Raw genomic sequence first — 25,162 nt, 5'->3', positions numbered from 1 at the left:
CAAAAGCACAGGTAAACAAACTTATTTTGCCTGTAAACAAGTACCACCCTCCTTTCTTTTGATAGAGAAAGAAGGAACGATATAGCACTTAGTTTTTGAGGTTTTTTTTTTTTTTTTTTTTTGAACCACAAAGAAACAAGTCAGAGGAAATCTTATAAACGTTAGGTTGATTTACAAGCTCTGCTCTCAGTTACAGTCTGTTTACAGTGAGTTATCTAACTGAACATACTATACATGGTAATTAGAGTCATCGTGGCAAGAGAAAAAAACCACAGCTGGCCTGCTGCCGACACAAACATCCAGAAAACTGCAAGGCAACAAGCTGGGATGGAGGTGGGGTGTGTTTATTATAAAAGAAAAATAAAACAAGACTCTATCGGCTTTTTCAGAAGGAAGGGGACAGTCTGCCGGAGGAAGAGGACACTAGGACACAGAATGACAAGTGTATTAACTCCAGGCCTGTCCTCAGTTCCCCTAAGAGCCAAGTGGAAGGAGTCATTGAAACAAACAGGCAATTCTGTAAAGTTAGAAACCCTACGAACTTGATTAAAATCTAAACTTGTTTTGCTTTAAAAAATTTAATATATCAAAAGGCCCGCTTTAGTGACATGCTAGTCCCACCAAAAAATAACCCCCCACTAACACCCACCCGCCTGTAACAATGTTCAAGTTGACCAGCCAACTCATACTTCTAACTCGTGTGTGGATTAGGTATACACGTCCCCTTAAACTAAGCCCAGGGACAGTGGCGGCAAGCAGTGGCATCCCACTGGCTACCTGTCCAACATCTGCTCCTGCAGAGTGGGCAGGGAAACCCTAAGTAGTAATGAAGCTGAACCCCCAAGATAACCAACTTTCCCAGTACTGCATCCCCACCCCTACCTCAAGAGTGCCTCACTTCTACACCGAGCTCCTCACTCAAACTTGGCACCCAGGGAATAGGATGGTTTTCTCAATTAGAAAAGACATATATATCCACACACCCATATATATAACTTTTTTGTTTTTAACATTTAAATATAAAAATACTACTCTGCTTTGAGTTATAAATGGAGGACCAAGAAACTTTTTTCTTCCTTTACAGTAGGGCCATTTGTCAGGTGAACTGTGTTTCATGAAGGGAGGGTGAACTCCCCTTCCCTAAGCTAAGGAAGCCAAGAGACCAACCTCCAACTCCTCACCAGACTTCAATAGAAAGCTGGTTTCACCGGAAGAAATAACAGCTCTCTACTGACAGAGAAAATGTTAATCTAAGCTGTTGGGCCTGCCCTTTCAATTATCCTGAAGGAAAAAAAAAAACCAGTCCTCCCTCACCACAAGTACACCCGATTTGTGACAGCTATGCCTACAGGACATGCATTCCCGCTGAGATGAAGCGGTGGGTTACCCTTCCCCACCCCCTCCCGTTCCCCACTGGAAAGCTAGCTAGGAAAGAAGGGGTTGGGTGTGTAGAGATTAAGAACCTGACCCCTCTATTCTGACCAATAAAGGCAAAAATTAACTGGGCGCAAGGAATAAAAAGACCTTGGTATTCCATCCTTTTGAGTTACAGTGGGGACCAGTGGGAGAGGGAACAGTTGGGAGTGGGGTGAACTAGGAAGGGCTCAAGATCACTGGAAGTCGAGTCCGCTTAGTTCTTGTATTGGAAGGGCTCGTCGCCAGTTTCGTTGAGGAGACACGTGCGGACGATGGCTTCCGTCACCGCATAGGGGTCGCAATTGGCAGAAGGCCGACGGTCTTCAAAGTAACCCTTCTTCTCCTGGCCGACAATCCGGGGAATGCGGATACTGGCGCTGCGGTTGGCAACGCCAGCGGAAAAGTCGTTGATGTTGGAGGTTTCGTGGAATCCAGTCAGACGGCGGGCGTTGTCCAGGCCCCCCTTGGGGTCGTAGGCACGGATGTGGTACTGGTGCCTCTTGCTCAGTTTATCAATGGCCTCCTCAATGCACCTAGGGCAAACAGGAAAAGATGAGGGTCTATCCACGTGGCAGGAGGGAGCAGGCCTGAATCCCAAGGCTGTGTGTCTGCCTCGTGGCCTCTAACTCAGGACCTCCCTCAGGCCAGTCCTAACACGCAGTGCAAATTATCCACAGGATGGAAGAAACCCCCACCCCTCGCCTCCTCCCACCCCTAAGAATTAAGTTACCCATCTGCTTGTAAAGTTCAAATGCCTGAACCCACTGTCAGCTTTTCCGATATCACTCCTGCAATTCTATTCCTATAAAGTATTACTCGCCTCTCCAACGGGTACAAATGACAGGCTTATGACAAATCTGCAGAGCATGGCATGCAGTCACTGAGAAGCCCAAGTACCCAAAGCCCTTCCACCCCATGAGAAGAATACGGATGGCTCCAGAGGAAGGTACTTACCTCAGACCATTCTCCTCCCGCATGGCCTTGGTGCTAAAGTTGGTGTGGCAGCCTGCCCCATTCCAGTTCCCTGGAATGGGCTTGGGGTCAAAGGTTGCTATCACCCCAAAGTCTTCGCATACCCGATGCAAGATAAAACGGGCTACCCAGAGATGATCTCCCATGCGGATCCCTTCGCAGGGTCCTATCTGGAATTCCCACTGGAGAGAAAAAAAAAAGTTGACTTTTAAAATAACGCCAACTGGCTGCTCTGTCCACTCAAGCTCCCAGCTTGTTCCGCTCGCCTGTGACCCACCCTCGCTAGCCAAAGTCCCCACCACGTGCCTATCTACCCAAGTCTTCAGAGGGGAGGGAAAAGTTGAGCGCCATTTACCTGGGCAGGCATAACCTCGGCATTTGTCCCTGTGATCTTGATTCCAGCATACAAGCAGGCCCGGTAGTGAGCCTCCACGATATCTCGGCCATAAGCCTTGTCAGCTCCCACACCGCAGTAATAGGGTCCTGAAGGAGTCAAGACAAAGCAGGGAAGACTCAGGGAACCCAGGAAACCCCGAAGCCAAAAGAAAAAAATTGTGGAGGTCCTAAACTTGCTTTCCAGAGTCACAAGTACTGCCCTCAGCTGCGGGCGGGAGAATTTAGGGATTTAGGGTTATTCTTTCTTTGTCACGGCCTCAGTAGATCCTCTGCTTACTTTAAGTGGCTTTTCATTAATTTTTGTGCGTCCATGTGTATTTACAGTACGGTCAGAGGGCAACTTGAGGGAGTTGTTTCTTTCTTGCCTTCTACTGCATGGGTCCCAGGATGAGATTCAGGCTGTCAAGCCTGGTGGGTAACCACTGAGCACATCCCACCACCTTCTGTCACTTTAAATTCTAACCACCTCTGGATGTGAGGGATGCACGGGGCATCTACTGTTAGATCCCACTGCCGGTCTCCATTTTCTGATTCAGGAATTGTTCCTGTCTCTGGGGAGGGGGCTTTCCTGGACAGTAACAACTAAGGGGGGCAAGTTTCACTTTTTCACCCGGAGGACTTACCTTGGGGTCCAGGGAAGCCATTAGAAGGCCAGCCGAAAGGGTGGCCGTCTGTTCCCATGAGAGTATACTCCTGTTCCATTCCAAACCAGGGGTGCTGGCTGCTCACCATGTCCATTATACGCTTACAGCTGTGCCTCAGGTTGGTCTCTAGAAATAAAAAAAACCATGCCGTCAGGAACAGAGCCCTCTCACACAGTTCATGTGCCCATTAGAGGATGGACCGACCCAGGCCTAACCTGAGTTCTATCACCAAGGAAAATGGAAGAAGTGATAAGTGCCCTTTTGCAGGAAATGGCTGATAAGACTTTTTATAATTAAAGTCAACCACGCAACCTCACGGGAAAAGCATCCGAGCAGAAAAGTGTTCACCCCATCTGCATGCTGGCCACCTCCCAAACACCTCACCAGGCACTTACTCCCTCTATTCAAAAGACAACTGCTTCTAGTGGTCAAATGTATTCCCTTGTTTCTCAGGCACTTAAGGCCAGATCTGTCATTTTGCTGAGAATAACGTGTCCACTGGGTTTCCGTGCCAGGTGACTTTAAGTGTTAAGTTATACAGGATTGACGACTGGTACAAAAGTAGGTAAGTAGACAGACAGACATAGGAGCATAACCGGAAACAATTCCTAAGCTAGAAAAAAATAATCATTTGAGTCTGAGATGAGAATTAACAATCTTCACTTTCACATACGAGAAAATGAAGCCTTGAGAGAGGGTTGTAGGTGACACACCCAGGTTATAGGGCAGGCGGCAGAGCCAGAAACCCCATGGCCGACATGCTCAGGGCGCATACCCTTTACCACTAATACTGCTTTTCAAGACAGAAGCACGGATGGTCCAGGGCCGCCGAGCTTTCCTGGCAGGGCTGGGAGAGGCTGCTCAGAAGTGGAGACTGCCCGGGTTTAAAGCTATCTGCGACTGAGATGGGCAGCACGGCGCAAACCAGACTCCACAGGTGCCGGTAAAGAAAGCGCCAAGGCAGATGGTTCCTCCAGAGCCATCCTGCCGCCCATACTTGTGAGACCACAGCCTCAACAAGTTGTGTGGGCTAAACCAGTGACCAACAGTTAATGCGCAACACTCCCCAGGGATCTGCACTCGGTCGTTCGTTTGTGATTCCAATGACTTCAAGATGGACTTTACCTTAAAAAATGAACTGCGGAAAGGACCACTGAGAGACGGCTCAGTGGGCAAAGGTGTTGCCACACAAACCTGGCAATCCAAGTTCCGCCTCCAGAACCCACATACGTAGGTAGGAGAGAACCAACTCCAAAGCTGCCCACTCATGTCCACACACCCAATATGGCACGCCCTCAAGCATGCTCCCCTAGTCTCTTCACATACAGCACTCGCGCGCGCGCGCACACACACACACACACACACACACACACACACACACACACACGCACATAGAAAAGGGTTTCCCAGGGCACTGGCAGTTAAGTGGAAGTTCTAGTGTTTTAAAATCAATAACTACAGAGTGTTTTAAAACACAGGCTTTTTAAATCAGCAGGTAGAGGCTGTCACTGGGGACCCCTGTCAGCAAACGGAAGATTCAACACTGTTTATACAAACAGTAAAAGGAACCTCGGGAGGATGGACCACACTGTTTTCCACAGGAACGTGTTCAGGGTAGAACAGACATCCCATCATCCCTTGATTCTTAGGGATTGTCTTCCCAATTCACTCCGGAATATCATCTCCCTTCTCAGAAATGACAGACAGACAGCTACACCCCCCACACACACACACCTGCGGGCTTCCGGTTATACTTGAATACTTCGCAGAACACCAGCTTGTTGGGGTCTCTGCGGAAGGGGTCTCGAAACATGGCCACAGGATGGAGGTACATGTCGCTGTTGGAGCCTTCAGACTGAAACGTACTAGAACCATCAAAGTTCCACTCGGGTAACTCTGGGCAAAACAAAGACATAAAATTAAATTAACTTTATGTTATACATCTATTGAAGCCTGCAGAAGCCAGACGGGGGTGGGGGGTGGGGGGTGGGCTGGATCTGCTGGAATTGGAGTTACAGATGGTTGTGAGCCACTATGTGGGCGTCGTTAACTGAACCCAGATCTCCTGTGAGAGCAACAAGTGCTCTCGGTCCCACGAAAGCTTGTCTGTAACTTCAGTTCCTGGGGGTTCTCACACGCTTTTTGACTTCTGCTGGCACTGCACACACGGAGAACACATACAGTTTAAAAAGTTCTCAGTGCACGCACCAGAAGGCGGTCAGGTCAGCCTCTATCTACCCTTCCATTGTTCACCACCGACTTTGTCTTTATGAGGAGTGAAGTGCATTCAAATGTACTGTCACCTGATGTCACCTACCCCTGTTTCTCCTCATCCGAGATTCCCAAGAACCACCTGACCAACAGACCATTCCTCTCTGTGGAAGTCTACCGTGCACAGTGTCCTCTGGTATCACTTCCGGTGTGTCAGACACTCCTTCTCTGGGCCATCATTTCCCTTCTCCTGCCCCCTCACAGGCCTGTTGCAGTTCAAGCTATGCTTTATAGATGAGCAAACGGTTGCTTGCCCGTCCCTTGGTCCTTTCCCTACAGTTTTAGCGGCCGGTTTGATGTTCTCAGAAGGCAGAGACTGAAGAACCTGCCCAGACTCTTGCCAAGTACCAAGTACACAACCTAGCTGTCATCTGGCCATCCATTCACTCGAACAGAAGCATCCTTAGAAGAGTAACCCATCCTAAACTAGGTAGATGGTGGTGGTGCCAAGCCTCCCCTCAACAGCTATGGCTTACTTGGTCTCTACTAAAAAAAACGAAGGCCACACTAAAATAAAACAGGTCTTAGAAGTATATAATTATAAAGTAGTATCAAAAACAATTTAATGGCTGGAGGTTGCTACAACACGAGGAACTAACTTCATTAGGAAGGTTGAGACGACTGCTATAAACTAGATAACATATACCAGTCCTTTCGAACTAGGTTCCTGGGGTTGGCCAGGTTAGCAACACACCAGCCTCTCAATCCCCTACAAACATGACCCAGTGTTTTCCCTCAGTGTACCAGCACACGCAAGATTCTATTTAAACAAAAGCTTCCATTGTTACTATGCCTCCAGACCACACAGCAGCTTACTTACGGGTAACTGACTAAGGTCTGAAAAGCCTTGCAAAGCAAACAGAAGGGAGGTAGGATCCAAGGCTGCGTTGCACGCACACTCTCCCAGGCACATGCTCTGCTTCCTGCCCACGCTCACCTTCTACACACTTGGGGTCACAGTCCAGAGTACGGGTCTTGCAGCGTAGCCCTTCCCCGGTACCATCAACCCAGATATACATGAGTTGGATCTTCTCGCCCTGGGGCAGGTTCATGTACATCTGCTTGATGCCTTTGTTCAAGTGGGAACTTGCTGAGGTGGCCATGGTGGAAGGTGTTCTGGAGAGAGACGAAGATCGTTCGGTTAACATCTACTCCAAAGGGATCCCCTGCAGGAGTGGCAAAGGAGTCAGACTGGATGGAGGGCACCGTGCTCTCTCTCCTTTGGGACTCAACACACGTAAAAGGTGCTTTATTCACTCTGTTTGCAAGAGGTTTAACGTTTCCTACTAGACAAAGATCGTCCCCCTCAGGGGGACTAGTTAAGGGATTTTAATAACTGTTAACCTTGAGATACATTAGTAAAACAGAACAAAATATCAAAAAGCTCATTAACATAACTCATTCCACCCAACAGAACTACCTCACTGCCACAGAAAGCCTTGACTAATGGACTGTTGAGCCTTCCTTTGTCACCTCCTATTCCTGTAACAACCTTAAGGGACACGCACACCCCATCATGACCCCTAGTCCCTGCATTTAGACGGTTTACCTAGTTATGTAGCCCTGGGATTTGCGATGTAGACCAGGCTAGCCTCATACCCACATCGGCCAGCCTTGGCTTCCCGAATGCTAAAATTAAAAGTGTGTGCCACTGCCAAGTTAGATTTAACAATGATACACTGGAGCTAGTAAGATTTTACACACTCACATACTCCTCGGAGAAAGAAAAACAACCCTGTATTAAATGCCACCACTAATGTGGTGAAAAGTAAAAGCCATACTTGAACGAGTACACTGCTGATTTTGGGGGGGGGGGGACGGAATTCTCTACAAGCCCTCTCTGTCCTGGTACTCATTATGAAGACCAAGATTTCCTGAAATCAGACAATCTACCGGTCTCCTGAGAACTGGGATTAAAGGTATTCCCCTCTACACCAGGCCTCAATGGCTGACTTCATTACTGGGATGAAAAGTCCTTCCTCCAGAGACAGATTTCAATGCGAAAATTACAGTATTTGAGAAGATCCCACCAGATGATATTTTCTGGTGAGTAGAAAAAAATCCCACCTCTAATAAAGACCCCGGGGGCACAAGATTACAAGTCACAGGAGCAGGGGACAAGATCCTCTATGAATCAGAGCCTGCAAAACCAGCCTCAACCCAAGAGGAAACATCCCCCTCCCTAATCACCCAGGATAGATGGAAAGGGAACATATTGTTCTCCTCCCAGCGACTTGGGCAACTTTCTGAAGTACAGTGGCAAAGTTTCTACGGGCAACTGTCCATGTTTGCCCAAGTGAAAACAAGTGCTTCTCCCTCCAAAAGCCTAACCCTTTCCCTGGGGAACAGATGAATCTCTGCGGTGGATTTCTACACAGAACCAGAACCTCTACCTACACCACTCCGAGGCCTGGACTGTAATTCCAGATGGCTTCAACTTACACCACCCAATTCTCTCTCGGCTTGCCTCTCCTGTGGCTTACACATCCAGCATTTAACAATCTTTAGGTGAACCTGGGTTCCTCCTCTGTTCCTGGAAACCAGTTGGGTACCAGCAGCCTAGTGTACCTAGCACCAACTAGTGTCCCTGTGGTGCAAAGTGGAACGGGTTCTTAAGATTCTGAGTAGTTTCTGCTTGTTGCCAGATGCACCCGGGTCCTTCTCCCTGCCTTTTTACTCACCCCAGCCAATGTGAATCAAATACATTGAGGTTGTACTCTCTAATCCTCCTCTTTTTAGAGTAGTGTTCGTTCCTCTCCTCCAGCTCCATTTCTCGCTGGTCTAAGCAACGCTGCTTTCTGGGTGAGGGCGATGGGATGGGGGACCCAGATCGTTCGGAGTGGGAGGTGCTGGAATAAGTAGGCTGGTGGGATTTAACCTTAGCCCTCGACTTCTCCCCGTTGTTCACAGAGTAGGCAACGAAGCCGAAGGTATTAGAAGGGGACTCTGAGAACCGAGACTCTCCATCGTCTATGTCTTCAGCCGGTGCTTTCTTTGAGTATTTGCGGTTGGGGGAGGATCCCCGCTTCCCGCCCCCGGAGGAGTTGGGGTAATCCACTTTGAGAAGCAGCCCTTCCCACTAAAATAACCGGAAAGTCGGCGCCCCGACTCTCGGACCCCCGCAGATCTCAAGGCCTCTCCCAAGGGGCCATACCCCGGCGAGGACAGAGGCCGGACGGCGAGAGTGGAGCGACGGCGGGAGGCACAGCGTGCTGCTGCTGCCTCCGCCCGGCCCCGCCTCTCCACTGCAGAGCCCTCCGGCCACTCCGGGGTCCCGGCTCTCCATTGTTCGGTCATACGGTAAAGGCGTTGCGTGCTGGCGAGTGGTGCCACCAAAGCTAACGACCACCAGCCTCAACCAGACCACCCACAGCGTGACAACTCACCCAATCGCGCCGCCCAGAGAGGATCAAGGCGCCGGCGCCCACTTAAGGCAAGAAGAGCGCACTCCCGCTGGGACCACCGAGTCGCCCCGGATCTCGGCTTGGTAGCCAACCCAGGACGCCCGCCTCCGGGGCGGCGCCTCCCGCCTCAAGTAAAAAACAGATCATAACAACCCGCAACCCCGCCCTTCCCGGAGCCTGGCTCACAGCGCGCCCTAGGAACGCCAAACAGAGCCGGCCCGAGCCGCACGCTACAAGCACGCGGGAGGCACGAACGCTGCATCCCGCGCCAAGCAGCAACAGACTGGAGCTGGGATGTAGAGTGCGACGCCACAGCCCGGGTGGCTGTGCACCCCTGGACCCTCCGTGCGCTTACCAGAGCGGTGGCCGGCAGGATGATGGATGGGTGGACAGGCCACGAGAACGAGACGAAGAGCGGAGAGGAAATGGGTGTGCTGCTCAAACACTCCGCCCTACTCCCATTCTCGGCTGTGCAGGGTTGCGGGCTGCTCAGTACTTTTTATTGGCAGCTTGTGCCCGCCCCCAGGCGCCCTGATTGGCTGGCCTAGGCCTGGAACCCCGTGCCCATCAGTTGCTGTGCACCGGGGCCCTGAGACCATTGGCCCAGGAGCCGTGAGGAACCGCGGGGTGGGGCGAGCGACCCAGAAGAAAGAAAGAGAAAGGGGAATGGGGGAGGGGAGGCAGCGGCGGCTGGGGGGCCGGGGCCGAAGGTGCTGTGCGCCTTTGCAGCACGCGTTCTTTAGCGACCTCTGGACCCTCGGACCCAGGCTGAGACTGTCTCAGCGTCATTTGGCCTTGGTCCTTTGCTACCTTAACAGTACAGAGGTTTTCGGAGAGATCTGTCGGTGAAAATCCAGAACCCCAGAAGAGAATTTTACCCTTTGTTGAGCGAGCCAGAGACAGACAGGATTCCCGGAACCTGGAGGACCCCATCTTCCTGGCTTCCTGACTGGGTTTGGGGGATGTGATCAGGCTGTGATTTCACGGTTTAAACACAAGTGTGACGTTTCTATAAAGAGGATTTTTGAGGACCGTAGACTGACTGACGTTGCCTTGTGTGTCTCGCAAGTCTCTGAGCCTCTCAGTGCCCGAGTTCCTTAGATCTGCAAAATAAAGCAGATGGAAGGACTTTCAAAGCGGTCCACCAGACTTGAAGTCAGGATGCAGACCGTGTGCTAAAGAGTGGTGGTGGCACATACCTTTAGTACTAGCACTCAGGAGTCAGAGGCTGGTGGATCTCCGGAGTTCGGGGCCAGTCTGGTCTACAGAGGGAGTTCCAGGACAGCCAGGGTTTCACAGAGAAAACGTGTCTCAACAAACAATAAGAAAGCAAGGGAAGAAAGAAATCCCTGCTTTTGCTTCTTGTTTGTTTTTAAGTATGTGGGGAGCGGGGCGGGGGGGGGGGGAATGAGTTTCTCTTTCCTTTCTTAACCCTGCAGTGTTGGCTGAGATAATGTGTAAACACTATGAGACAAACTGAAAATGTGCACAGAAATTACCTGTAAAAATAGACGTGGCCCATATATTATTAATGCCACGTTCTGAGCAATCTGTGTCTAGTACATGAAATCTACCTCATGTCCGGTCTTTATTATATGTTTTCAGGAGCCCTGGTGTTTGAGATGGAGATTTTCTAACACCAGAAATCCATGCTCTTGGTGCCTTTGGAAGAGGAAGGGATGGAGTTTGTTCTTCTGGTTATGTTTTGCACCACAAATATGAAAAAGAAATGTTGCCTGTGACCACACACACATAGCTCGGCCTCTTAAGTCAACCTCTGTCAACTCCCCTAAGTGTGTCTAACACTGTGGCTCACAGAAGCTGCATCCACCTCAAACGGGCTTTTTGGTATGCTTTGGACCAGAAAGACACCTTGCAAATCCAGTGTCCTATTCAGCTGTGTGAAGCGTTCTACTCGCACGGCGTTCGGCAGCGGGGTTTCACATCAGGCAAACCCAAGTCCAGATTCGTACCTCACCTCTTGCCACCTTGATTAATAGCCAAATTAATAACTACCCAAGCTCTCTTAGCATTTGTAGCAGTGGGAACTGGACCATGAAGAGTATTAGGAAAACACTGTCACCTCACAGGGCAGTATAAGCTGGAGAGACTGGATCATTTCTTTCCATGGTTAGTCTCTCTCTGTGTATGTGTGTTACTTGTTGCATCCATGTACATAGAGGTCAGAGGCTGACTTTAGGGTGTCGTCTTCTGTCACCCTGTCACTCTCCACTTTTTTTTTGAGACAGGGTCTTTCATCGACCCAACTTATTAGACTGGCTGTCCTGTGAATCCCAGGGATTATTCCAGAGCTTGAATACGTTACCTGCATTGCGGCTGACTTTTTACATGGTTGCTGGGAATGGACTCGGGGGCCCTCAACTGAGCCGTGGCACTGGCCCTGCCATGCCCACTCCTGAAATGCAGCTTCCTGCCTCCGTATCACACTGCGCCACTATTTTTTACTTAAGGAAGTAAGGGGTAGACCCAGCAATGGGGTCAACTGTCTTCCCATTTCTTTTAACTCTTCAGCTTGGGGGTTGGGAAAGGCATCATCAGCAGGGAGAGATGGTGTTCTCATGTGAGAAGACAGTGAGTTTCAGATGGCAGCTTCAAGATATCAAACAGAGTAGCCTTCAGCAGTCTTCACCAGGGTCCAGAATGAGGCCAGGGGAATCTCAGTAGAAAAGGTGAAAACCCTGAGCAAATGTGTTGTTTTTCCTGGGTTTCTTGCATTTCCGCCACGGGAGTGCTGGCTTCCCTTCCTAGACACGTTAACCTCTTTTGCTGCTTATTCTCCTATACCCCACCCCGCCCCCAAACAGTTTCCAGACTGAGTGTTCGATAAACACAAATTGACCACACAGAAACAGCGGCAGCATCAAGAGAACATTTGCTCTGTTTCCAAGAATAGAAGCAGGCTTGCTTTGATCCTTCCATGTGACCAGGAACATCTCATGTGACCACTGACTTTCAGGGGTAAACAAGAAGCTTTGCCCCCTTGGTCAGCCCCACATGTGTTTCAAACAACCAAAGCAGGACCCCAGACAAGTCCAAGGACTGGACCGGGGAACTTTGAATGTACGGTGGCAGAAGAGTCCTTTAACCGGTGTGCCCTCTCAAAAGCCACCTGTACTCTTAGAGAAGTTAAAAGAACAGCCTGTCCCTCCACTTCGACTTTGATATGTCTCTCTGCGTCCTTTCTTCTCCCCTAAATGGCCACCGCCTCCATTTTCTGCCCCCTCCGTAAAGGGCGGCAGGGTAATTGAACCTGTGAACTTTCAGTCTAGGCCCACACAGTATCCAGGCTAATGGGCTTCTGATGACAAGTGCTTTGAAGTTGAGCTTCTCACTGAATTGAGTTCCTCTCGCCCTGAAGGTGGGTGGACTGGGAGAGCAATATAGCAGGGAAAGAGCTTGGATCAAATTTGCAGAAGCAGCCCAGAATGAAGCCTGTTCCATCAGTGGTGCGTCGCTGCCTAAACTGATGGCTTTGTCTTGAGCAGGCTGTCCTGCCCTCTCACACGTTCTTTCTCTGCAGCTCCGAAGCTCTTAACCTAGTGTCCTAAGAGGACAGCTTGCACGGTTTACCTTGCACCCATGATGCAAAGTTTGGGATATTGGCTCCACTGAACCCAAAACTTCCACCGTAGCACGCTGCTGGGAGTGGAGTCTGCCGCCCATGCGGCTGATATTAGTGAGTAGTCTGTGAAAACTTTAAAGAGACACAGTGGGGACTCAAGTGGCAGTCACCCAAAAAACCCAACCCCAAAGGTAACTTGTTTGGTTCTTTATAAACCCAAATTAGATCTGGCCAAAAGAATAGAGCATAGCATAGCAGATGTTTAAGCTGAGCAAAAAAAAAAAAAAAAAAAAAAAAAAAAAAAAAAAAAAGAAAGGAGAAAGGGAGATCACTGGGAGTCGGTGGGGAAAGCTGTATTAAGTCAGCCATTTTAACTTCACTCTGAAAGAAGGAAGGACCAGCTTGCCCATGAATTTGATGGCCGAAGATCAGGCTGGAGATGGAGTTTCCTTTACACGGCTCAACCACTCAGTCTAGATACCCTTCAGTCTGGGAAAAGACATTCAAAGTTGGAGTGTCAACTGTCTCACCAGATTTGGGTTTGGTCAATGCTCAGTGAAGATAATCACACAGAGGGAGCACCCCATTTCTCAACCTGTACATTAGTGGAAGGTTTGGGTCTGTTTGAGCTCTACCTCAAAGCTTGCCTCTGCTAGGAAGGCCTGTGAAGGGTTTGGGAAGAACCAAGTTCATCTGTCAGAGCGTGGGAAAGCGGGCGTCCTCTCGAGACTTCGAGAGGTACACAACTTGAGTTGAGCCACCACCGCCACCACCACCCGGCTTAGAGAAACGATGACTTTTGAGTAAGTTTTCACTTACAATAGTCGGACACTAATTAACTTAATTGATTTACTGTGTGTGTGACAAAGGGGCACACATGTCTGATGGCATGTGACATCAGGGCACAGCTTTCAGGAGTCAGTTTTCTCCTCCCGCCATGGATTCCGGGACTAAGCTTGTCAGGTTTGCACAGTGATTGATGCCTTTATCCACTGAGCCATCTCACTGGCCCACACATTTTTGCTTTTATTTCTTAGTGTACATACAGCTCTGTTTTTGTTAACCAGAGAGCACCTAGATGGTTTAGAGCCTTATTGGAGCCTCCTTGAAATTTTAGGGGAGTTGGCCCGTGGTAGAAACATTTCTTGGGTTGAAATGTGTCCTTTAGCTGGTGCTTTTCTCAAAGGAGTCCACAGCTGGACCCGCACATGGCCTTTTATCCCTCACCCCTGACCCCATTAGCTGGTTTGGATCTCTGTTGATTTCATGTTTGTCAATTTTTAACTGGAAACACACAGCCCTATGGTATGTATTTTGGATTCTTGGGCAACATTTAGCCTGCTCCTGGACTTTTTCTCTCTTCCCCCATATCTTCCTTTTCAAACTGTTTTTTTTGAATGGCTTGTTTACTGGGGCTGGGGGGGACGTAGTGCTGGGACAGAGCTATGGTGACATAGTGCCCTCTGGTGGTAGCTTGTGAGAATTTCAAACGTCTCCCCAGAAGGCTTGAGCGTGAAGGGGTTTTTTTGTTGTTGTTGGTTTTTTTTTTTTTTTTTTTTTGCCTCTTTTATGTATGTGAGTACACCGTCACTCTTTTCAGACACACCAGAAGAGGGCATCGGATCCCATTACAGATGGTTGTGAACCACCATGTGGTTGCTGGAAATTGAACTCAGGACTTTTTTTTTTTTTCTTTTTTCTTTTTTTTCGGAGCTGGGGACCGAACCCAGGGCCTTGCGCTTGCTAGGCAAGTGCTCTACCACTGAGCCAAACCCCCGACCCTTGCCTCTTTATTATATATGATAAATTAATAGTGCCCAAGTGCTTTGCCTACGTTGGCTGTTTGAGAGATATTATATTCATATCACTGCCTGATTACTGGACATTTGTCATAAAATTTAGTTTTCAGATGCCCAGAAATGGGCAGCCAACTCGGCTTGCTTCTCACCCCACATCATCGTGCAAGGAAGGTGGACAGAAAAGAACTCTGAAAAACTGACTGAGACCAGTCTAGGAATGAAGGATAAAGAAAGGGAAAAAGGAGTCAAAGGCTTGATCCTAAACAAGCCTTATCCTCAGCCCTCACTTGGATTTGAGCCCAGAAACATAAGCCAAGCCAACAGTCGAGAGTACGCCAGACTTTATTCTTAGGGGGATGGGAGCTGGGCAGAAAGTCTAACGTAACTTGTCCTTTAGGGGTGTCTCAGGTATTTACACTGTGCCACTTTTCCTCTACCAGGATCTCTGGTTGGCCTCACCCACTCTCCCTCTGCTCTTCTTCCCCTGAGACCTTGCTTAATCTTGAGGATAACTTCCTTCATCACCATTAGGGAGGGACTGATACTCTTATTATTATATTACTCACTCTGTAGCCTGGGTGACACTGTCAGACCTGAGTCGGACACGAGGCTTAAATCGCTGGCTTATCTCTGGCCTCCAGCAAGTGGACCCACAACAGCAGGTTTTCTAGAGTTTCCTTAGAGAAATCCATACGATTACAGCAAAAATAGCAAAGGCAGGAGTGTGGCTCTGTGGGCGAGCGCTAGCAGGCTTGGGTCTCGCCTTAGTACTGAACAACACAACCAAAGCACCTCTACTAGCAACGAAACTTAGTTCCTAAGACTAAACAACTTAGGAACACATTCTGTGTCTTTACTCTCCCCAAGGACAAAGATGATGACCTCAGACTTCAGGAGGGTTGAAACTGCCCAGAGATTGGCAGAGCCCCTTACCTGTTGTGTAACACAATGAGAAGGAAGGATGGGTGGGGGTGGAAAGTGGAACTAGATGAGCCTTTACTAATCAGGAGCTGCCATACAGTTGGAATACACGAGAGGAATTGTGTAACTTGGATACAGCAAAGCCCTTACTCTGAAACCTACGTATCAGGGAAAGAAGAAGTCCCCAAGGGAAATTATTTCAAAACCAGGACAAAGTCAGACGTGTCAGCTGTTTAGGGAAAATAACATTGAGTTCCTGCAAGTGCCCCAGTGCTAGAACAAATTCCATTTGAGCTCTCTGAGAAACCTGCCTCGTGGGTGCTCACTGCCTCGGCGGCAGAAGGTTACAGTCTGTGTGACGAGTGAAAGACAAAATGGAGACTATAGAATGGCGTGTGGGAATTCGAAGAGGAAAAGTTGCAAAACCCAAGGATAAGTTCCGCGTGTAAGGGGGTAAAGAAAGCTTTTGCTAGAGTATATATACTAAAACACAGCGTCGGGAAGGCACCAAGCATGGGAATTCTATAAAATATTGGATAATGTAAATTTATGTGATTATTATATTATTTTTAAATGACTACGTAAAATTTGAAATGAAGCCTATCATTAAAGATCAGGGAAGAGGCAGTAAAAAAGGAAAGGTGAAATTTACTTATTTCTGAAATATAGGATTTACCCCAGCTGATCTCGGATCCAATATGCAACCAAGTATGATTCTGAACTCTTTCTTGATCCTCCTGCCTCTGTCTAGCTGGCAAGGATTGTACGTATGCTTTTTTTGTGGTGCTGGGAATTGAACCCAGGACTATGTACATGCTAGGCAAGCATTCTGTCAACAGAGCTCTAATCCCTGTATCATATCCACCTTTAATACCAGCGCTCAGGAAGCAGAGGCAGGCAGATCTCTGAACTTGAGGCCTGCCTGGTCTACATATATTGAGTTCCAGGCCAGGCAGGGCAATGTCATGAGATCCTGTGTCAAAAACAAAACAATACAAAGAATCAATCTACTTTATCAGAATGAGACAACCTATTCCAGTTTTGAGCTGTGAGGAATCTTTATTCCCTCAGGTGAAGCATTCAGAGAAACAGCTCTGAGTACAGAATTCTGGGCTCCTCTCTCCAACACCATTCTGCTTCACACACACCCTCCACCACCGGTTTTGCTTGTGTGTGAACCTATCCCCCAGTCTTCCCATCCTCTTCTTAAGTCCCATCATTCTGGGGCCTCTTCTCCTTAGCATTAACTGCAGGCTCAGAGACAGGGAGTGCAATGGCTGACAGGGAACCAACTACCATCCTCCAGGGCCATTACCTTCACCGGGGAGCAAAAGGTACATTGCAAGTGCCCAGGAGAGCCCACAGGAGGAAGATGGCATGGTATTCTAGGCTCTGTCACAGGGAGAGCTCTTTGAAAGGAGAGGAGCCTGGTCATCTCTGTCCTGCTGCTCTGCCTTCTGCAGCAGCTTGTAGAAGGTTCCTTCAGAGCTCTTGTGATACAGCACTTCCTTGGACCCCATCGGCATCAAGCCGGGTCTGTAACAACGGTGCCAAAAGGAAGAGATGCCATAGATTCCCAGCATGCATAAGGCGTTGATCATCACGTGCCAGCAGAAGAACGTGGTGACAAACATGATGTCACTGATGTCATCATCCTCCCACGGGAAGCCGGAGACTGGTCTAAACAGGATGAAGGCTGCCTGCATCAGCCATGAGCCCATCGTCAGGAACAGAAAGGTCTCTATCACCCAGAGGTGGACCATCTCAGGAGCCCACAGCTCGGCGGTCAACACCAGCATCAGCAGGAATACCACCAAGATGAGGAGAGAGTGAACCTGCAGCTCCACCCCAGATGAGTCTTTAACGTGGGACACCAGCAGCAGCAGAAGCACGTAGACACCCAGCACCGTGGCGCCTCTTTCTAGAAGCACCAACCTCTGCCTCAGCACACTCCTGCTCACCACTTCCACACAGCCATCAAGGGTGAGGAGGATGAACATGGTGAGGTGCTGCCACTCCTTGGGGTACATAAACCTTGGTGGTATCATTTTGGTCATAAATGTCAGCCCTTCATCAACACAGTTGAGCTCATAAACTATCAAGAGGGAGCCACTCACAACCTTCAACCAGCCTGCATGAGCTATTTGCCACAGCCTGGCCCATTTCCCCTTATTCTTGGAAAGGTAGGAAGGATACAGGAGAGAGTCGTTGAGTATCAGAGCTCTGGAGACTATTATTGCTTGATACAGACCATAGAAGACCAGAAACAAACCTGGAGATATATGGCCAATAAAGTCTCCCATTGAGCTCTTAGTGTAAAACTCAGGTAAACGCTCCAAGTTCTGGGCTTTGGGAAGAATTGTCGTCCACTTAGTTTTATCACCTCACTTCACCCACTGCTCGCCACAGAGGGGAAATGTGTCTTGAGATAAGCCTACACAGTTGGCAGGGATGTGGCCTTCTTGTCCTGTTCTACTCTGGTGCGCTGGGAACTGAGTGGGTTCTTGGGGGGCTTCTCCGTATCTCCTGAGCACCTTTGGCTCATGCTTGTCCCTGGCTCAGGTTTCCTTCCTCTCATCCTGTCAGGTGCTCAGTGGGAAGGAGAGGAAGGAAATGGTGGGGCGGGTTGCACAGAGAAAACCTGTGCTCGATTATACTCCCAAGTGCCGGCTAGTAGTTCTCAGACCTAAGTTTGGTCTACTTGTAAAGGAGGATGCCTTTGTTACCGGCACAAACACAGAAACATTTAGATAAGAGACATATAACAGCACCTACCTGGTTTTTCTAGCCTTCTGTAGTAGACATTACCTTGAAGATCACCTAGAGAGTTCCCTCTCCTCCTCTTCCACCCTCCTCCACCCCTCTCTGACTACCACCAAACCATCACCGTCTTTATGGTCAGAAGGCAAACCTGCAGAGTACAGAGGTGGCGGCGAAACCAAGCTTGAATGAAGTTTCCCAGGATTCCCTTCCCCACACGGCTCCAAGAGAAGGTCGGCTACAGGTGGAGTTCTCACAAGTCTGAAGAAGGCAAGAGCAGACAGTGACCCAAGCACACTGACAGAGCACGGTGCCAGGCACCACTGCCACCCCCACTTTATTATTCACCTGTTAGGTTACTTCCAGGGGTGGTGAGCAGGTGGACCTGGAGCTCCCCTTGATTCTCCTACTGTCTGCCTTCCCTTGAGGGGTGACGTGGCGAGAGGCAGGTGCTGGCTCCAGTTGATCTTGAAATTACCACAGGCCCACCACACAGCACGGCAGCAACACCCTTCCCTAGGCTTCCTCACCAGCTTCCACAAATATGCAAAGTCTGCCCTTTAGGAAGACATCTACTTCCTATATCATCCTGAATCCCTCTGCTTCCATAATCTAGTTAGAATATGAGAAGTTAGAGATTGTCCCTAAAATGTGGATAATATCAGCAGGAGTGACCCCAGCAAGCTAGAATTAGCCATTTGGCGTGTACTGGGAAACAGTTCACCTGCCTCATTTCTCTCCGATACTGGTTAATGGTCAGTGAGCATGGTCAGAGGGGATTGTGGAGAACAAAGTGCAGGAGATTAGAAGTATGTGCATAAAGCCCTGGCTTCACTGCAGAGGGTGCATGGAATAGGAGTTTTCTAGGGAGACTTTGTATCCTGAGTGAAAAGGAAATTCAACCAGATCATGAACCAGGCTGACATCAGTCTTCCACATAGTCATTTACCTTCAAACTACCAGCCACTGTAAAGCGGAGGCCACCACCCCTGTACGATAACAGTACCCAGGTAGGGAGGAAGGACGTTTACACTCAACACAGCACCCGCCTGAGTCCTCAATTCCTATCCAAATAGGGTGTTCCTTAACTTCTGGTGGAATCACATCCTGATAAACCTCTCACTGCACGTGTGACCCTAGCCTACAGAACACAGGGCTGAGGGGACAGTTCAGTTGGTGAGGTGCTTGCCACCCAAGCATGAGAACCTGAGTTCAATCCGCAGAACCCATGAAAAAAAATGTTTGCATGATGGTTTAGTACATGTAAATACTTCAGAAGCAGAGACAGCAGATCCCGGGGGACCGATGGTCAGTCAGCCTATCCGACTTAGTGAGCTTCAGAACAATAAGACAGCCTGCCTCAAAGAACAAGATGGGGGCTGGAGAGGTGGCTCAGTGGTTAAGAGCACTGACTGCTCTTCCAAAGGTCCTGAGTTCAATTCCCAGCAACCACATGGTGGCTCACAACAACCTGTAATGGGATCTGGTGCCCTCTTCTGGTCTGCAGGCATAACAAATAAAAACTGAAAGAAAAAGAAAAAAGGCAGGATGGTGCCTCTTGAGGCAGCAGATGGGGAAGAGCATCTTCAGGGTAAGGCTTGGTCTTCTGAGATATTTAGGGTTGCTGTATAATACTAAAACATTTTCCTGCCTTAAGTCTAAGTCACTTAGCTCAGGTAACTGATCTGCCTGTCTGAGTCCCGCTGAGGCCAGAAACTGTTTAGCACCTCCTCATAAGACAGCAGGGGGTAAGTGAAGAGATTTATTGCCGGTGCTCCTTTTTCTGGTCAAGCAGTCAGAAGCTCTTCACCGGCTTGGCTGGTTAAGTCTTTGTGAGCCAGAGAGGAAGGAAAGGAAAAGAATTAAGATGCTCTGTACAGGAAAACATGCACAGGCACGTATACGTATACTTATACATATACGTATACGTATACACTCATACACCCACACTCTGGCCAGGCCTGACTGTCACAATCAACTCCACAAGTATTCATGCATGCTTTCATACAGACACATATACCCTACACACAAACATAGGGACAAACAGGCGGGCGGATGGATGGATGGATGGATGGATGGATGGATGGATGGATGGATGGATAGATGGATGGATGGATGGGGCAAAGCTCCCCAAGCAAACCATTTAACCAACAACCAACCACTTTATTTCTTTTCTCTGGTCATTTTATAACTTCTTAGAGGAAAAAGTTCTCTAGAAAATTACCTCAGAGAGAAAATGTCACACAGAAGGATATTGATATTAAGTTCAAAGCCGTGTTTCATTGTTATAACACGCTCACTCTAAGTCGAAAGCAACAGTTTTTACATGGCCTTGCCCTATCACAGTACACACCTAGGACTATCCTTAGACCTAAATGTTTTTCCTTGAACACAAAATTGTCCCAAGTCTATTTCTCTTTTTAGTGCAATTATGAAAGCTCACTGTATTCCTTACTATGTAGCATTTACTTATTATTACAAGGAGTGGGCACATTCTCTTCTTGATTCTAACCTTATTGCATCTTTCTTTTTTTATTTTTGTGTTTTGTTTTTTGTTTTTTGGTTTTTTCGGAGCTGGGGACCAAACCCAGGGCCTTGCGCTTGCTAGGCAAGCTCTCTACCACTGAGCTAAATCCCCAACCCCTTATTGCATCTTTCTAGCAACGAAGACCATGTCTAAAATTATTTGAATCAAATCAGGAATTCTATAGGCGCGTTATCTGTTTGTCTATACAGCGTCTCTACAAGATAGTCCATCTTTGTAATTCTGCTCAAAAGGGTGGTGATAGTTACTAATACCTGGTGATAGTTACATATTTAATAATAACATGAGACACGTATTAATAGAAGGAATCTTTCCCAAAATGAATTTCTCCTGGGCCTTGCCTACTGGAGCAAATCCACCATGGATTTTAACCTAAGGAGGACTCATCTCAGGAAGATCACCTGCTAGGTATTAGCTTCTCCTATGATGGCTCCAGACAGTGCCTAAGGAGCAACACCCAATATGGCCTTCACATACACCTGGGCACATGTAGCTACGTATATACCCACACGCGCCACACGCACCACAGAACGACATCAGAGCTACCAAGTGCACTGTAGGTATCATTATATGATCTTGTGATTTAAAACCGACTAGGGGCTGTCGGTCTACTCAATGTTGAAAAAGAAAATCCTAAAATCAGCCCTTGCAAGACAGGGTCTCTGTATTCTGTTCTTTCTCAGTGTGGCTTGATGTCAGGAAACGGAAACATCTCCTTCTGCCCTTAAAGATGCCAGTCATTCAGATCGCCTCTGGCTGCCGAGATATTTTGGTAAGTTGGGGAAATGGGTGTGAAGACAAATAGAAAAATAGTGCTTCATTCTGCCTTCTAAATGGACCCACCTTATTTGAGTTTAAAATTGCTTAGCACTCAATCACTGTAGGAAAATCAGGGAAACTACACAAGCAAAGGAACGCTGTAAATCGCCCACCGGGTAACTCTTTTGTTTCCAGCTCCCCTCCTGATTACAGGGAACTGTTGCTTCTCAATAAACTTTACTTATTTTCCTTTCAAGAAATAAAAATCACCTGCAACCTTACAATCTCTGTGACTATTGTCACCAATGAGGTGACAAGCAAGCAGAAGATGAATCTGTATATTTGTCTGGAGGTTAGAATTTGGATTCTACTATTAGCTCTCTCTTATATATCTGTCAGGGTCCTACTGTGTAGCTCTGGCTAGCCTGGAACTCAACATATAGACCAGGCTAGCCTTGAACTCAGAGATCTGCCTGCCTCTGCCTTCCAAGTGCTGAGATGGAAAAGGGGGTGGTGGTGGAGGGGGAGGAGGAGGAGGTGGAGGAGGAGGAGGTGGAGGAAGAGAAAGAGGAGGTGAAGGAAGAGGAGGAGGAGGAGATAGAGGAGGTGGTGGAGGTAGATTGGACTTCATTTTCTGTGAAGTGGAAGCGAAGGAGGTATGGGAGTTGCTATGTAGAGGTAAGCAGTGACTTCTCCTTTGGGTGAATTATGGGAAATACCAAGCAAGGCAGAGTTGAGTGCTCAGAAGGAGGCCATTCAAAGGGAAAAGCAATAGTGACACATCTGAAATTAACCAGGGGAGGGAGGGGACTCCTTGGCTCTCTTCAGTTCTTGTGTTCACCGTGGAAGAAGCACAGAACTCTTGTTCTGAATACCTTTAAGGCCAGGCCAGGGCCTGTGGGAATAGGGTCCCATGTAGCCCAGGCTTGCCTCAAATCCAAGTCTAACCAACAACAGGCCTTGAACTTCTGATCCTTCTGGTCCTCTCCCGTGTTCTGGGATTGCAGGCATGCACCACCAGGCTAGGTTTATGTGATGGCCAGAGAGCACACCCTGGGCTCCATAAACGTCAGGCAAGCACATTACCAGCTGAGCTACATGTCCGCCCTTAATGTTGCCTCTCATCTGCCAGGGCTGTGGTAAGATGGGAGCTTCAGAGCTTTCTCCCACCCGGCACTCATTTCTCCAGCTGTGCCTGACAGCTGTGATGGGAGCATCAGTGGTCAGAGGGAGATGGACAGCAGCCCTCACCTCACAGCATCGAGAGGCTGGAACCAGGCATGTATGCAGGGCACTCTTGTCCCTCTGAAGCGCCCATCTGGGCTGATCAGATCCCCATTTTGGCCCAACATCAAAGAATTCAGACTGCTTATTAACACACGAGCATCCTGATCCCAGGACTTCAAAGAGAGGACTGGTCCATCCCAAACCAGACCTGCCCACAGTCGTGTGGAAGGAAGGCCAGTGTGGTGAATGATTTGCAGAACTTCCAGACAGCTCCACAGGCTGGGAACACAGAGTACCTGAGAACTTGTTCACTGGGGGCCACTGGGCTGGCGACAAACCCGCAAGTGTCTATCATTATTCTGCTCCACACTTAGACCCAACTCTTCTACCAGAGGGTCTCCACTTCCTGAGAGCCCCTCAAGTGGCTGGTGCCTGGAATCCTGCTGTGCGGGTGAGGGCATGTAAAGAGTTGGGTGATACAGTTCTTACGCTCAGACACACAATGTAGCTGAAAGTACAAAACAGTTTTACACACGCGTATACCTCTAACACCATCTAGACTGTCTCTCTGCCGTAGAATTCAAATATTTTAAATTTGTGGATCCTCCTGCCTCAACCCCCTGAACACCGAGGTAACAGGCAAGTACCATCATGCCTGGCTTTCCCTTTTCATTCAATTTTTAAATTGCTTTTTAAACGTCTTTAAATCACAAAATAAGTAGTAAATGTGTATTCTATAATTTCATCAGCCTCTCAGTCCCCAAACTGAAACACGCTGTTCTAAAAAGTACTCAGTCACCCATATTGGTAATGGTAACAGGAATATGGATCAATGACACAATCCCAACATAGCAAAGCCTACCCCTGTTGTCATGGCAACATCCTGGATTTCTTTTCTATCAGGTATGGGGACATCATTCAGGCAGTCAAATCTAGCCCTTCCTAAAATGCCGACTCGGAATCTGTTACTGACTTACACTACCGGTCCTCATCCTTGACTGCCTGCCCCAGCACCACTTCAGAAGCTAGGGATCTTTCCAGGAGTCTTAATTCTTCAACTCAGGAACCCTAAACCCTAAACCCCTAAATTCCGTGGGAGAAATTCAACCTTCTGTCCGCCAAAGATTCTCAGTCCCTCCCACGGGGTGGTCTTCCTGGGAGCAGGTACACAGGTTATGTCTCCCAACCTCCCAGTGACAAAGTCTGATCCGCCCAGGGATCTCTCATTAATTCAGAGTCAACTGATTAGTTATTATTTATACGAGTGCTGCTCTCGAGCCGTGGGATGTAGATTAGTTGGTAAAGTGCTTGCACCGGGCTGCTTTGATTGCCAGAACCTCTTTAGAGCCACACTGGCTGTGCCAGGCAGTTCTCTATTCACTGCTGTTAGCTCATGACGTAATGTATACCTTTTGTTTCTCCATTATATTGCTGATTTTTTACATGCCACCCAGAAAACAGCGCCTAAGGATTTTCTAATAGATTAATTTATTCCTCGGGCCTTTTGATAGAACGTGGAAGAAATTTATTTAACCATGTTTCCAAGCAAACCTCCACTGTGAGTTCACCTATGTGAAGAAATTTAGTTGTAGAAGGCACGTTTCCGGGCTGGAGAGATGGCTCAATGGTTAGGAGCACCGACTGCTCTTCCAGAGGTCCTGAGTTCAAATCCCAGCAACCACATGGTGGCTCACAACCATCTGTAATGGGATCCGATGCCCTCTTCTGGTGTGTCTGAAGACAGCTACAGTGTACTCATATACAAAGTAAATAAATAAATCTTAAAAAAAAAAAAAAGAAGGCACATTTTCTGACGGCTACTGGTTGAATCTTGCTCAAGGCTCTTGTCTTCTGAGCAATTTCTTCACTGCTATCTCAGGGAGGGGGCACAGAGGGGAACACATGGAAACCCAAATGGTAGATTGAAGAGTTATTCGATAAATACAAGAAAATATATATAAATATAAGAAAGGAGTAAGGAGGTAAGAGCTAGCTGGGTAGCAGATAGAACGGTTGCTGTCTCTAGGCTCCAAGGGACATAGAACACAGACTGGGAGAAATTCCTTACATGTGTGAGCGTGAAGATTTATGGGTTGGCCTGATGCTGTTCATATTCTAATGCTAACATTGTTTCCTCAAGACCTGGCTGCCCCAGAGACAGACCCCGGTGCCTTGCCCCCAACTTATTTCTAATTGGTGAATAGATACCAATGGCCAATAGTTGGACAGAAGAGACATAGGTGGTCTTTAGGCTTCCTGGGCCTTGGTGAGGGGTATAGGAGTTGGAGGAGAACCATAAAGGAGAGAAAAGGTGAAGGAGAAAGGAAAAACCACCATGGGTCAGGTGAGTCTATGGAAATGTGGCCCCGAGGGCTGGCCATTTGGAATTAAGAGCAGCCCAGATAAAACATAGTAATAACTCATTTAGCTATAGGAAAGCAGACTCTAATAACATAGATATCTGC

At 48.2% G+C, this 25,162-nt stretch overlaps 2 protein-coding genes across 5 annotated transcripts in view; both read right to left on the bottom strand.

The window, feature by feature from the left end:
- Nucleotides 1-88: 88 nt before the first annotated feature.
- Glul (glutamate-ammonia ligase) overlaps nt 89-25,162 on the bottom strand; it is a 66,055-nt gene continuing 40,981 nt past the window's right edge. Inside the window, exons 1-7 of one of the 4 annotated variants that reach the window (XM_039090368.2) lie at nt 9,086-9,107; nt 6,637-6,815; nt 5,163-5,324; nt 3,408-3,554; nt 2,744-2,871; nt 2,371-2,570; nt 89-1,949 (exon numbers count right to left, since the gene is read on the bottom strand). In XM_039090368.2, coding sequence (XP_038946296.1) covers nt 1,631-1,949; nt 2,371-2,570; nt 2,744-2,871; nt 3,408-3,554; nt 5,163-5,324; nt 6,637-6,802 — 1,122 coding nt within the window. In that variant the 5' untranslated portion in view covers nt 6,803-6,815; nt 9,086-9,107 and the 3' untranslated portion in view covers nt 89-1,630. Of the gene's footprint in view, nt 1,950-2,370; nt 2,571-2,743; nt 2,872-3,407; nt 3,555-5,162; nt 5,325-6,636; nt 6,816-8,380; nt 8,795-9,085; nt 9,108-9,458; nt 9,578-25,162 lie in introns of those variants that run through there. The other 3 variants (XM_039090367.2, NM_017073.4, NM_001393804.1) reach the window with 3 other exon arrangements.
- On the bottom strand, nt 16,452-17,754 carry Teddm1a (transmembrane epididymal protein 1A). Its single transcript, NM_001039915.3, has one exon. It carries the CDS (start codon nt 17,707-17,709, stop codon nt 16,792-16,794), a length of 918 nt encoding a protein of 305 aa, NP_001035004.2. The 5' UTR covers nt 17,710-17,754; the 3' UTR covers nt 16,452-16,791.

Source organism: Rattus norvegicus, chromosome 13, assembly GCF_036323735.1.
Source record: "Rattus norvegicus strain BN/NHsdMcwi chromosome 13, GRCr8, whole genome shotgun sequence".
In the NCBI taxonomy this organism is placed as follows: domain Eukaryota; kingdom Metazoa; phylum Chordata; class Mammalia; order Rodentia; family Muridae; genus Rattus; species Rattus norvegicus.
This window is presented reverse-complemented; position numbering and strand designations above follow the sequence as displayed.